Source organism: Neltuma alba, unplaced genomic scaffold, assembly GCF_004799145.2.
Source record: "Neltuma alba isolate B1F8T4 unplaced genomic scaffold, ASM479914v2 tig00012479_pilon, whole genome shotgun sequence".
Lineage (NCBI taxonomy): Eukaryota > Viridiplantae > Streptophyta > Magnoliopsida > Fabales > Fabaceae > Neltuma > Neltuma alba.
In genome coordinates, this window is record NW_021636954.1 from 17,419 (window position 1) to 31,287 (window position 13,869).

General features: G+C 34.3%; 1 protein-coding gene across 1 annotated transcript; it reads left to right on the forward strand.

The window, feature by feature from the left end:
• The first annotated feature begins 3,409 nt into the window (after positions 1-3,409).
• On the forward strand, positions 3,410-13,067 carry LOC114727499 (beta-galactosidase). The gene is made up of 17 exons (XM_028914196.1): positions 3,410-3,605; positions 4,361-4,600; positions 5,110-5,256; positions 5,640-5,718; positions 6,158-6,341; positions 7,232-7,297; positions 7,639-7,875; positions 8,193-8,399; positions 8,496-8,799; positions 9,483-9,642; positions 9,771-9,879; positions 10,740-10,875; positions 10,970-11,025; positions 11,102-11,401; positions 11,526-11,648; positions 11,757-12,422; positions 12,519-13,067. Exons 1-17 carry the CDS (start codon positions 3,470-3,472, stop codon positions 12,687-12,689), a joined length of 3,321 nt encoding a protein of 1,106 aa, XP_028770029.1. The 5' UTR covers positions 3,410-3,469; the 3' UTR covers positions 12,690-13,067.
• Positions 13,068-13,869: the final 802 nt, after the last annotated feature.

Here is a 13,869-nt window from a genome sequence, read left to right on the forward strand (position 1 = left end):
ATATGTATTACTTAATAGAATTCATGTTAGTAATTTTATATCTAAATTTACTTTTTCATTAATCATCCAAGTAAGTTTTAGTTTGTGAGACTGACTTTTTTAGTTTTTTTACAAAAATCAATCCAAATATAAATCATATTATATTATCTTACTTTTATTTCAACTTCAATTTGCAGAAGTCAGATGAGAAAAAAGCCATTTCTGTCACCGCTAATCCAAACACACCTTAAGTGGCTTTTATAAAATTAGCTAGTCATCATTTTATTTTAATTATTAATTACTATTAGAGACATTAAATATAAGATTTATAGATAGTTTATTCATCATCTTGGATATATTGTAACAAATATAAAAACAATAATACTAATAATCTTTGAAAAAATATTGTCCCTAAGAATATGGAGAATGCAAGTAAAATAGGTAAATGAAAAATAAGCGAAGTAACTTTTATTTTTATGTAGCTAAAATAATGACTAAGAATTAAAATTAAGAAATATCACTTAAGAAACTAATAATCAAAATTCTTTTAATTGATTTTGCGCACTTAAAGTTTTTAATATTTTTTTTGTCAAAAACAAGTCTATTTTATTAATCACCAAACAAAAAAGTTACACACATTAATAGCCAAAGGCAAAAAAAAAAAAATCTACGAAAAATCCTAAAAATGCAACCTAACACACAAAAAACTTACCAAAAGAAGCAACAATAAAGCAAAAACAGAAACCAGTTTCAAGAAAAACAATAACAACAATCTCTGTTCCACAAATTTACAATAGGAGGTTCTGCAACATAGCCAGCAACTTCTTTAGTTCTCCTTCCAATTGAATCAGACAAAAGAATCTTCTGCAAGAGTGGTGATGCTGCAAATTTGGGTCTCACCCATGTAGTTCCTTACAGTCAACTTCAATACAAATCTTCTATCCTTCAAACCTGCTATCACATGACATCAAGACTTCTTTCAAGGCTAAACACTAAGCTATTTCATAAAATATATGAAGCTATTAAGTTTGTTTCTCGTACAATACCCTGCTTTAAATATTATTGAGTAATTATGATAAGAATAAAAATTAATAAGCATATGTTTCATAATTAAATAAGTGCAGATTTGGATATACTAGGGAAGATTTATCAATATTTTATGAGAATTTAATTTATTTATCTATTTTTTAAATATAAGTATTAAGAGGAAAAGCAATTTTTTTTACAAGATTTGTATGCATTTTTTTCTATTTAGAAGGAGATATAGAATAAAGGAAGAGGTGGTTATAGGAATGGGATATTAATTATAATTTTATCCAAAAATTAAAATAAGATGGGGCATTTATTTATAATTTGCTTCGAAAATGAAAATGAAAGAGGTGAACTCGTTGACTTACGCTATGTTTGGTACGGGGTTTTCGGAGGGGAGAGGAGGGGAGTTGCTCCCCTCCCCTTGTTTGGCTGGTATAATTTTTTAGAAGGGGAGGGGAGCTCCTCCCCTCCCCTCGTTTAGTTAAGATGTTTTTTAAAGAGGGGAGGGGTTCTTCTCCCCTCCCCTTCCCTTCTAGCCTCCCCTCCAAAAGTGGGGTTTTTTGGAGGGGAGGCGAAAGATGATATTTTAATTCCTTATATGCCCTTTCGATTTGTTAACCTCTAATCAGTCATAAACATTTCTACATAAGAGAGTTCTTTTGAACATCTAATAAGAGGTTATTAAGATAATTATCTCCAAAATTAGTGAGTATTTGTAAACTTTTTTTCTCTTCTTCTAATTCTAAGAGGCCGTTGGTATTTTCTTTCACCTTCAAGGTCTTTTCTTTGATTGAAATCTATCACTTGTGAGTTTTTGTCTTGATATTCTATAAGTGTGTGACTGTATCTTGTAAATCAAAATTAGTGAATTGTATTATATATATATATATAGTTATATCTTAACAAAATAAAAAGTGAGAAAATTCATTTAAATTTTATGAGGCTAAAATAGTCAATTTTTTATTAGAACAAAATAAGGTATTATTAAAATTGCTCCCTCCCCTTCCCTCCAATCAATCCAAACAGGAGATCATTAAAATCCCTCCCCTCCCTTTCCCCTCCCTCCCCTCCCCTTTGTAGTTACCCTCCCCTTTCCTCCCCTCTCCTTCTCTTGATTAAAATCCCTCCCCTCCCCTTCCTTCCGTCGAGCCAAACATAGCGTTACTGTCTGAACGAATTCCTTTTTATTTTTATTTAAAAAAGATTATAGTATACATTAGTTTTAATTTCGCCTTCTAACTTTAAAAAAAGTATACTTTTTAGTTTTTTTAATTCTAAAATTGTTAGTAAAAAAATAATGACATTAAGATCTTAAATATTGATAAAATATTTTCAAATACTAACATACTAATTTTAATTTTAAAAATAACCATAATTGTTACAAAAAGTTATCACTTATACCTAATAATTTTAGGATTAAAGTACCAAATATATGCTTTTTAAAATTAAAAGATCAAATTAAAATTTTGTATAAAATTAAAAGATTAAATATATACTAAATATCAAAGTGAAAACTCAGCACAGTAGGAACAAGTTTGTCAAAATATAGTATTTCACTAAATAATTCTTATGACATACCATTTGGATAAATATTTTCACTGTTTATATTATTTTAATGAAAATGCCAAACATTGTATTTTTACTTTATAAATAGAATCATTTAAATTCTATCCAGAATGATTCACGATGGATAAAACTTAAATGATTCAATTACTCAATTACTATCTTAAATTATGAAATTAAACTAGAAAACTCAACTGTGTGAAAAATACAGTAATAAATATATAATTCTTAAGTATAATCAATCTCGATTAAAATAACATAATTCAAATAAATATATAAAAATATTTTTATATGATTTTAAAAGAGTACTATTTAAATGAATTATACATAATTCAACAAAATAAAATTATTAAAGCGTAAATATGATGGAATGCTATATTTTTTAAAACTCAAAATAACATCATTTCAAATTTAGTAAGAAAGAATTTTAAAATCTATCCTAATTGACCTCCCCCCAAAATTTTTTACTACACCTGCCATGGATTAATTCACTTTGGGTTTTAAAACCATGATAACTATATTTTAACTAAAAAAATTTTAAAAAAACCATATAATTTTATATTTGAAAAATATAAGCACGTTCCTCAGCTTCAAATGCTATTCTTTAAAATGCAGGAAAAAAACCCCACCATAATTGGGGTATTCTTTACAGTGGAAATTCCTGCTGTTATATTTCAGCATGAACTAAAACGACATGTCGGATACCTGGGCCATTCGAAACTGTGCATAAAACGGCAACAAATGGCTCATCTGATTTCGTCGCAATCCAATCCAATAAAACAGCAGATCCACTAACGTAGTGCATTGACTGACTACGAGCCTCTTCATCCTCTTCCTCACTCACTCCTTCTCTTACTCTCTTCTCTTCGTGTACTAGCAGAGAGAGCTTTTGCTGATGGCATCTAATTTAATTGGGCAAATCGTATTTCCTCCCGATGTTCATGGTTACAGAGTGTGGGAGGATCCATCTTTCATCAAGTGGAGAAAAAGAGACCCCCACGTGACTTTGCATTGCCATGATTCAATTGAAGGTGAGGCTCGATGATGAACTAACATATCTTGGGTTTTACATTAATTGCTTTACCGTCGTTAAAAAGTCTTGAGGTTTGAAATTTGGCGATCCTCTGAATCACATGGAAATTAATGACTGTGCCTTTTGGAACCTCAGTTATCACTGGATTGTTCATCAGTTGATCAGACAAAAGGATGAAAAATTGGGGTTAGAAAAGGGAAATTTTTTTCACATGTTTCATCTTGAATTTTAATTTAATTGTTTTTAGGAACTCGTGGGGGAATGAATTAATGATAAACTATTGGTAACAATACAATAATTTCACTGTTGAAATAACCAAATTGACATAAATAACCTCCCATGCTGATTTCGCTTGTCGAGAGTTGGTTGTGTGGCATTGTTTTCCAATCTCGGAGTAAAGATGCAGTTTTTGATTTCCTTGCTGTGAACTGGCGTGGAGTTAAGTGTTCTGTTAACTATGGTTCTTTTCATCCTTTGAATCCAAGATAGCATGGCTTTGTGTACTCTCATATTCCCCCTGCATCCACTCCCTCAAAACGAGTTGTTAAGAACAAATTGGTTTAATTTATGTCGTGAGACATAAAATTGAAGCAACTATGTGAAATTGGATTGATAATTTTAACTCTTAAAGCTTTTGTAATATTGTTTTTGTTTCATGTAAGGGACACTTACTTTTCAATTTGTTTATGGTATATCTCATTTAATTTTTTTTTTCCCCTTTTAAGGTTTTCTGACATTCTGTGATATGATTAGGATCACTTAGGTACTGGTATGATCGCAGCAAAGTGGACTTCCTGGTTTCCAAGTCTGCTACTTGGAATGATGATGCTGTTCTTGGAGCTCTTGATTGTGCTGCATTTTGGGTCAAGGGCTTGCCCTTTGTTAAGTCAATGTCTGGATATTGGAAGTTTTACTTGGCCTCGAGTCCTACTAGTGTCCCGATAAAATTTTATGAAAGTGATTTCCAGGACTCAGAGTGGACCACTTTGCCTGGTTAGTTTTCATGTCAGTACCCATATGCTTTATAGTCACGTTCTTTTGTGCAGTTTCTTCCTCATTTCTATTTTCTATTGCATTTATGAACTTCCACAAAATCAAGCAAGCCTTTCATTTTATTATAAAGGGCATCATATCATTATGGAAACTATTTTCTTATCATGCTAAGAAGCACATTACCTTTCTTTAGTTCTAAGTTGACAAAAGAACTACAGTAAATAAGGACAAGAAAAATGTCTCTTGACGGATGTAGCAAACAATAATGGTCGTGTAGACCCCTCTAAGGCATTATAATTTTGCTTTATTAGCCCCTAATTTTGGTTCTATTGGCCTTGCGGGATTTTAAATTTGCTTTGTGAATTCACTGTATTTGATAGATGAGACAGCAATTACTTTTTTTACATTTATCATCTTTATCATCATTGTCGTCATCATCTAATATGTTTTATATGATCCAAGGGCTAATCTTTCATCTATTTTTGGGTTCTTTCCTCTAAATTGGACAGTTCCTTCAAATTGGCAGCTGCATGGGTTTGACCGCCCTATATATACAAATATAGATTATCCATTTCCAATGGATCCTCCTTTTGTTCCTACAGAGAATCCTACAGGTTGCTACAGGATTGAGTTCCACATTCCTCAAGAGTGGGAGGGTATGTTCTATTCAATTTTCTTGGAATGTTATCACATTGGGTCTATATTTTTGGTTGATCGATATAAACTTTTGAGGAATTTGGTTTTATCAGTCCTTCTTTCTTCCTGTCTTTTTTATTTTTTAAATTTTAGTTATGGTGCATGTTACTTGTAATCTCTGATTGCGTGAATAATTTGAAATTTCCTCTGTTCTTTTCTTTTATGCGATTGGTTGTGTTGACTTTTTGCATGGTGTGAAAAGATAGTTTGACTTGGTGTGTTGCAAAAGTTCTCTCATTCTGTTATCCTTATTTACCTAAGACATTATCTGTTCTTTTCCTTTTATGGACTATTGCACTTAACCTTAAAATACTCAAATGCATTTTTTATTGACTTTTGACAGGTAGAAGAATTTTATTGCATTTTGAAGGTGTTGATTCTGCTTTCTGTGCTTGGATAAATGGGTCCCCTGTGGGATATAGGTATTCGGTGAAACTTATTTGATGATTTTATGCATTCTCACTTTCATGTGAAGGTTAGCATCCTTTGCATATTATATTGGGATGAAAAAACAATTTTTTCTCTTTAAAGATGCAATAAATCAGAAAATACTAAGGTACAAAAGCAAAAAGTTTCTATGGAGCTGATTCACGTACAAGAGCTGTCCATTTTCTTTGTACATCAGAAATAGAGCTTCACTTGAACAATGACTTGTGGTTGACTAACTTCTTCGGAATATATCCATGCATAACAGTAGGACATGGGTGTTCATATTCTAAAAATAAAAGGGGCATTACTTTTATGGCTAATGTTATTTGGATTATTATATGACGCAAAGAGATTCTATGGATGAAGCCTTTGACATTAACCAACTTTTGGATCCATCCATTGACAAAATACTTAAATGTTTTGCAAGGACAGTCAGGACAGCAGGCTACCTGCAGAATTTGAAATTACTGATTTTTGTCATCCTTGCGGTTCAGATCTTAAGAATGTTCTAGCTGTTCAAGTATTTAGATGGAGCGATGGCTCTTATCTTGAAGATCAGGACCATTGGTGGTTATCTGGCATCCACCGTGATGTGCTTCTTCTAGCAAAGCCTAAGGTTTAATTTTCTCTGTAACTTCTCACGTGCCCTTATTGTGTCTCAATATATGGGCATTTTGCTCATTGAAATTCCGAAAATGCGTAATAAGCAGGGAAAAATCATGATTCACAGAGTTCATGTTCCGCCCCAAGAGAAATCTATCCAAGTCATATCATATGGAAGGAGTAATAAAGTGAAAAGTTTTCTTTTTTTTGTTTGGTTTTTTTGTCATTTCAATCTTCATGCACAAATGGACAAAAAAGAGCTGAAACTTTTAAATGTGATATTGTTGGATTTAACTCCAAGGTCGTAGGATTCAATTCAAGGAATCAATCCTCGGAATGGAAAACAGAAGCACTCCACTCTCCTCACAACTCACCAGTATTTTCCACACCTCTCCCCCTCTAACCAACTCTGTCATATACCCCCTTAATGCCTAACCGTCACTATTACAATTTACCTCAATACCCCTGTTAACAGCAGTCACCCATTCCTCACATCTTGGGCCCAGGTCTTCTTTTCATATAAGTATATTTGGGCTCGGGTCCAACAGATATCCATGTGGAACTTATTTTTTCTCCCGAGTATTGATGACATTGTAAATTATACTGAGTTAGAAAAGAATCATTCATTGCCAACTTTCTTATATGCACCTCATTTACAGTTTGCATATCTTGACTTGCTCCTAAAGGTTGAGAAGTATTTATATGTATCTTCTTATTTAAACGTTGGTTTGAGGTTTTGAGCAAGCAGAAAGTTTGATCTGTCCAGCATCTGCCTATTTTGTCCTAGTTAATGTACTTATAAAGTACAGTGGCATTGTGCAATCCATGTCGCTGATCCCATGTAATGGAATAAGACTTGTTGTTATTACAATGCTGATATGTGTCAACATATTTGATGTGTAGGTATTTATTGCAGACTATTTTTTCAAATCAAACCTTGCTGAAGATTTTTCTTATGCAGAGATACTGGTAAGCATCTATTATGGTGATGTTAACGTTAGATAATAACACGTGCATATTTATATATGTTACTACCCTGTTTAGCAGATGTTGCCATAATCTAATTGTTGAAATATTTGTAATCTATGCTTTTCTGATGTTATAAAATTCATTTTGATATTTTTATCTCTGGCTGCACATGTATTGACCGTTATGATTTTACAAGATATATTTTATCTTTACTTCCTTCTATCTCTTCTGATTGTCTCAAAGTTGTCTTGATATTATTTGAAAAAGATAGTATTTATGTTGAAATTTTGTTATCTTTGAGGCGCCTTGTGTGTTACCAATGTTATGTGCATATTATCTAGGTTGAAGTTAAATTAGATAACTCACAAGAAGCATCAAAGGAAAGTGTTCTTACAAACTATAACGTAGAGGGAGCACTCTATGATTCTGGAAACTGGTTTGCTTCTGATGGATGCCCGGATCTCCTTTCATCTCATGTGGCAGACGTAAAGCTCCAACCTTCAGGCGCAGCCTTAGGATTTCATGATTTTGTGCTTGTGGGGAAAATTCAATCACCAAAGCTTTGGTCTGCAGAGCAAGTAAGAAATCATAATGATTTAGGTTTTCTGCTTGGTTGGAACTTTGATGAAAATAATGAATTGAGAACCAGAACTTTGAACTGAAATTTCAAGTATTAGTTGTTGATTTTTAGAAGATCTTGCCAGTACCATTGCTGTCTTTGACTTAATTGGGCTTAGAATGGAGTAAAGTCCATGTTGTCAAGCAATGATGAAATAATCCAACTTTGTCTTATGCTTACTCTTACAGATAATATTTTACAACTGTCTGAGTTGTTTGCCATCACTCATTCAATTATTGACAATTAGTCTATGATTGACTCTGCATTTTCTTACAGCCTCACCTCTATACCCTGGTTATCATCCTCAAAGATCAATCTGGCCGCCTTGTTGATTGTGAATCATGTCCAGTAGGCTTCAGAAAAGTATCTAAAGCCCACAAACAGCTGCTTGTTAATGGGCATGCAATCATAATAAGAGGGGTGAACAGGCATGAACATCATCCACGTGTGGGGAAGACAAACATCGAATCCTGCATGGTCAAGGTATTGCTTGTATTTTCTTTCCATGTTATAGTGTCTTTGACATCCATTTTACCTCAGCTGAATGAGTTTAGAAACTAATGATGGCTGTGCATGCAGGATTTAGTCTTAATGAAGCAAAACAATATTAATGCTGTGAGGAATAGCCATTATCCCCAACATCCCCGCTGGTATGAGCTTTGTGATCTGTTCGGCATGTATATGATAGATGAAGCCAACATTGAGACACATGGTTTTGACTATTCTCAACATCTCAAGCATCCTACTTTGGAACCAAGTTGGGCAGCCGCAATGTTGGATCGTGTGATTGGCATGGTTGAAAGAGACAAAAACCATGCATGCATTATTTCTTGGTCTTTGGGGAATGAATCTGGATATGGACCAAATCATTCTGCTTTAGCTGGTACTAAACTTAAGTTATGCTAATTAGCATATCATTATCTCATTTATCTATTATGCTTTTCAGGCCAAAAAAAAATAAATTAAAATTTTCTAACTGATTGGAGGTAAATCTGCTAATGCATTGATTTCATAGAAAAGCCTTTGTTCTTGATGAAAATTGAAAAAGCTTATTCATGCACTATTTTTGTAGTTCTACTAATGTCACTCATGGGACACATAGCGTTGACAGTTAAATCACTTTGTTGGTTATCAAGATTGAGGTAAAAGATGAAATATTTAGAGTAATTCAAGGGGGATAAAAATGATCTGAAATTTAAATTATCTTTAGGAAAAGGCTCGAAATTTTGGACTTTGCATCCTGAACAGAATGATACACGGGAGAGGGGCAAGTGAATGGTTACTTGCTTAAGAAGATAAATGTGTAAAGACTGAAAGGTGTAATTCAGCACATCTATATGTCTATATGTAACATAACATATATAGGAAGACGCAATATTTATGAGTCATGAATTTTAGATTCCTTGCAAAGCACAGAAGCACAATCTACATAGAGTTATATTGTATATGAGAACACCAGGAAAGTTTCCTCTGTCAAACCCTATCCACTTTTTTCCTTCATATCCTTCCCCCCCACCCTTTTTCCTGATCTTTTGCTTATTTTGTCATTAATTCGGATGTGAATAGGTTGGATTCGTGGAAGAGATTCTACAAGGCTATTACACTACGAGGGGGGAGGATCTAGAACGTCAAGTACAGATATTGTGTGTCCCATGTATATGCGTGTTTGGGACATCGTGAAAATTGCAAATGATCCAACTGAAACCCGTCCTCTAATACTATGCGAGTATGTTTTGAACTCCAAGGACCCTTCTATATTTGAGTTTGACATCAATAGCTACAATGCCCCCTCCAAGTGTCTCCTATTCCCAGTAATGATTACGGCCTTTTGATATCTTAATGCATAAATGACAGGTATTCTCATGCTATGGGGAACAGTAATGGAAATATACATTCATATTGGGAAGCAATTGACAGCACTTTTGGACTTCAAGGAGGCTTTATTTGGGATTGGGTTGACCAGGTGAGTGTTCACTGAGTTAATAGCAAATTGATGGCGCCAGTATCATGTGTAAGAGCAGAACATTTCACCCTGGAACCTGAAGATTGGCACTGGCAATTTTTTTGGGTACAAACACGGGTGGTTTGAATATCACAAAGTCATTGCAGTGGCTCACTTATTCGTTCTAACAACCAAGAGGGATGCATGGCCAAATATCCAAAAACAATGCTATGCAGTTGGCACTGCCTCAATGCCTTTGCAAAGCTATTGTTGTTTCCCAATGTACAAAATTATTCAATTTTTAAAGAGAAAAATGATGGAAACCTTTTTAACTTCGCAATTGACTTTCCTGGAATTATTATTGTAATTCTCATTGCATTTATGTATGCAGTGTACTCATTCCTTATTCCTTGCAGACTATAAATAAGTAACTATGACTTAATCATAACTTCCCTGTTTAAGAAGACACTATAACCATTGAATCATCTTATTAGTATCTGTTATTCCTTGATACTTCATTTCTTAACCCTTTTGGAAATAGGTTTTTCATTTTTTAACGTTTACCTCTGTGCTGATGTCAGATTTGACTAAAATCATCCCACTTAAATGTCTTGTTGAATTCCTCAACGTATGCCTTGAGCATGCTAATTGGATGGGTGATGCCTTATTTACATCCATGATATATGATTTTCATGGTCTCTAGATCAACATTTTTATACATCAAATTATAGGGGGCACATATATATGTATGCATGTATTATATCTTACTTGAGAGTTCTTCAAGTAGCTTCACAAATGGAAGTTATGACATTGAGCATATGCAATTGTCTGCATTAGGAAATCATTTTATTGGATTGAAAGACCTTTCTGTTTGCTCATAGGGCCTGTTGAAGGATGGAATAGATGGTAGAAAGCATTGGGCATATGGAGGTGACTTTGGGGATGTTCCTAATGACTTAAATTTTTGTTTAAATGGCCTCATATGGCCTGACCGAACTCCTCATCCTGCATTACATGGTGAGCTGATATAATATATCATCCTTGCACTCCATCTTCTTGTATTTCAATGTTCACTAATTTGTACTACTATTCATGGCTTTCATTGTTTCAGAAGTTAAGTATTTATACCAACCAATCAAGGTGACACTACGGGAAGGAAAACTAGAGGTACATATTTTATTGGGACTTCCATTTGCCTGGGTCACAGTTTTTCTTGATATCTCCCTTAAATTTTGTCTTGTAGATCACAAATGCTCATTTCTTTGAAACGACACAAGGATTGGAGTTCAGCTGGAGTGCCCATGCAGATGGATGCAGCCTTGGGTCCGGAATTTTAAGTGTCGCCCCTTTAAAACCTCAAAGTAGTTATTCCATGGATTGGCAGTCGGGTCCATGGTATTCTCTATGGTGTTCATCTGTTGCAGAAGAAATATTTCTGACAATAAATGCTAAGCTTTTGAACTCCACCCGTTGGGTTGAAGCTGGTCATGTCATTTCATCAACACAAGTTCATCTGCCTGCCAGGAGAGAAATTGCTCCTCATGTAATGTTTCACTTGCACATTAACTTGAATTAGAAATTATGCCTGTAGGCCTAGTAATTTGGCACCATTCCAGGCATTGGTTATTTGTGGTATTTACTATTTCATGGCTGAATATTTTGTCCAGGCCATCAATATTAGCAGTGCCACTCTACACACTGCTACTCAAGGAGATATCATCAAAGTTAGCCATCAAGATACATGGGACATAACCTTCAACATCAAAACAGGCACAGTTGAAAGCTGGAAGGTAATACGAATATTGAGAAGATAGAATTACTCATTTTATTTCTTTCTGACTTAGAGTCATTTTAATTGTTGAATAAATAAAGATTTTAATCTTATTCTGATATTCTAGGTTGGAGGAGTTCATCTGATGAATAAGGGCGTACTACCAAGTTTCTGGCGAGCTCCTACTGATAATGACAAAGGAGGAGGGCCCCATAGTTATCTCACCAAGTGGAAAGATGCTCAACTTGATAGCCTCCACTTTATTACTGAAAGCTGTTCCGTACAGAACACAGCGAAGAACTTGGTTAAAATACTGGTGGTTTTTCATGGTGTTTCCAAGCACAATAAATCAAAGGTTTTAATTAAAATCAATATGGCCTATACCATTTATGCTTCTGGGGACGTCACTGTAGAATGTGATGTGGAACCAAATTCAGATCTTCCTCCATTGCCACGTGTGGGAATTGAATTCAATTTGGAAAAGACATTGGATCAAGTAAGATGGTATGGAAGAGGTCCATTCGAGTGTTATCCAGATAGGAAGGAAGCTGCACATGTGGGGGTCTACGAGGAGAGTGTTTGTGACTTGCATGTTCCCTACATCGTTCCTGGGGAATGTTCAGGTAGGGCAGATGTTAGATGGGTGACATTCAGAAACAAAGATGGTTTTGGAATATATGCTTCAAAGTATGGGGGCTCTCCACCCATGCAAATGAGTGCAAGCTATTATAGCACTTCTGAGCTTGACCGGGCAACACACAATGAAGAACTCGTTGAAGGAGATAACATTGAGGTAATCTGCTTGCATCAGCATCTCTGCTTTCGTAATTACTTTCCCATTTGTAAGTTGTGTTATCTGTTCAAGTTGTCTCGTTTTATGATATTTCAGGTTCATCTTGACCACAAGCACATGGGTTTGGGTGGAGATGATAGCTGGTCCCCATGTGTACACGAGCAATACTTTGTTCCTGCCATACCATACTCCTTTTCTGTTAGGTTGTGTCCGGTAACTTCTGCCACCTCCGATCACGAGATTTACAAATCCCAGCAAAACTTTTGAGGTATTCTGATGAGGGAGTAGTTTCTTACTGGGGATCATAGCTGGAGAACTCTCAAAACAAGAACATAATCTCATTCTTGTGCATCCATTCAAGCTGGTGCCTCAATGCCATATGGAAAAAGACCGATCTTAATGGCTTCCTTTACTGTCATGTTATGGCTTGTGAATATTGTACACCTTGGTTAATAATAAGTGTGCTCTAGTTGTGATATAGGTCATGTTTCGTTTTTTGCATTCCTGTACTCGTGATAATAATGATCCTGGCAGACTCAAGTGGGTCTTCTTGAATGTGGTTCCATTCCACCCCAAAATGGTCCTCTCAAACAATATTCAAGAATAAATTGTTTAGCATAACAATTGGAAATGGACGTTACTACTCTCTTTTGCCTGTTGATACAAGTCTTAATATTTTCTATTGCAATTGGCTGAAAAACATTGCACGTTGCAAATTTCAAGCACTTTTGAAGGCAGTAATTTGCAGATTGCTAAAAGCACTTCAGACATAATCAAACTACTACAGTGTATTTACATTGTTGACATTAATTGGGTTTTTAATTGCTTTATCTTAGGATTAGTCCAATGAAATAGCGCAATTTTCTCAAAAATAAATGTTTTCTTTATTTGAATTGCATTAAATTACATTAATCTGTATCATGTTTTTAAAATATTCAGAAACATTTTCATTAAAGGTAAAAACTATTTCGCATTTCTGTCTAAGTTTAAATTATTCACCAAAATACCCTTCGGTTAATTCTTTTTAGTCTTAAAATTATGCATTTAAGCTGAGAATACTTCAGCTAAAAAATTATAAAATTGACCAGAGGAAAAGATAACATTCTGTTTCAAGAGAGATCTCTATATTTTAAACACAAAATGTTTATAGAATCCCAATAAAATTCAGAAGAATGTCCGTGTAATTTATATAGGAAAAAAAAAACATTGTTCAGTTCCACTAACTCCAGTCATTACAAAAGTTCTTCAAGCCTCCCCGTTCATAAACAAATAGAGACTAAACCATAACGTAAAAGAGGAGGCATCACTAGAGAAAAGAATAAGCTATTTTACTGAATGAAAAATGCGAATACACCAAATCCTGTTCCAAGTGATATAAAATGATTGATCTAAATATTCTATACATACAAACTAACCATCTCTTCATCACCTTCCTTCTGTACAATTT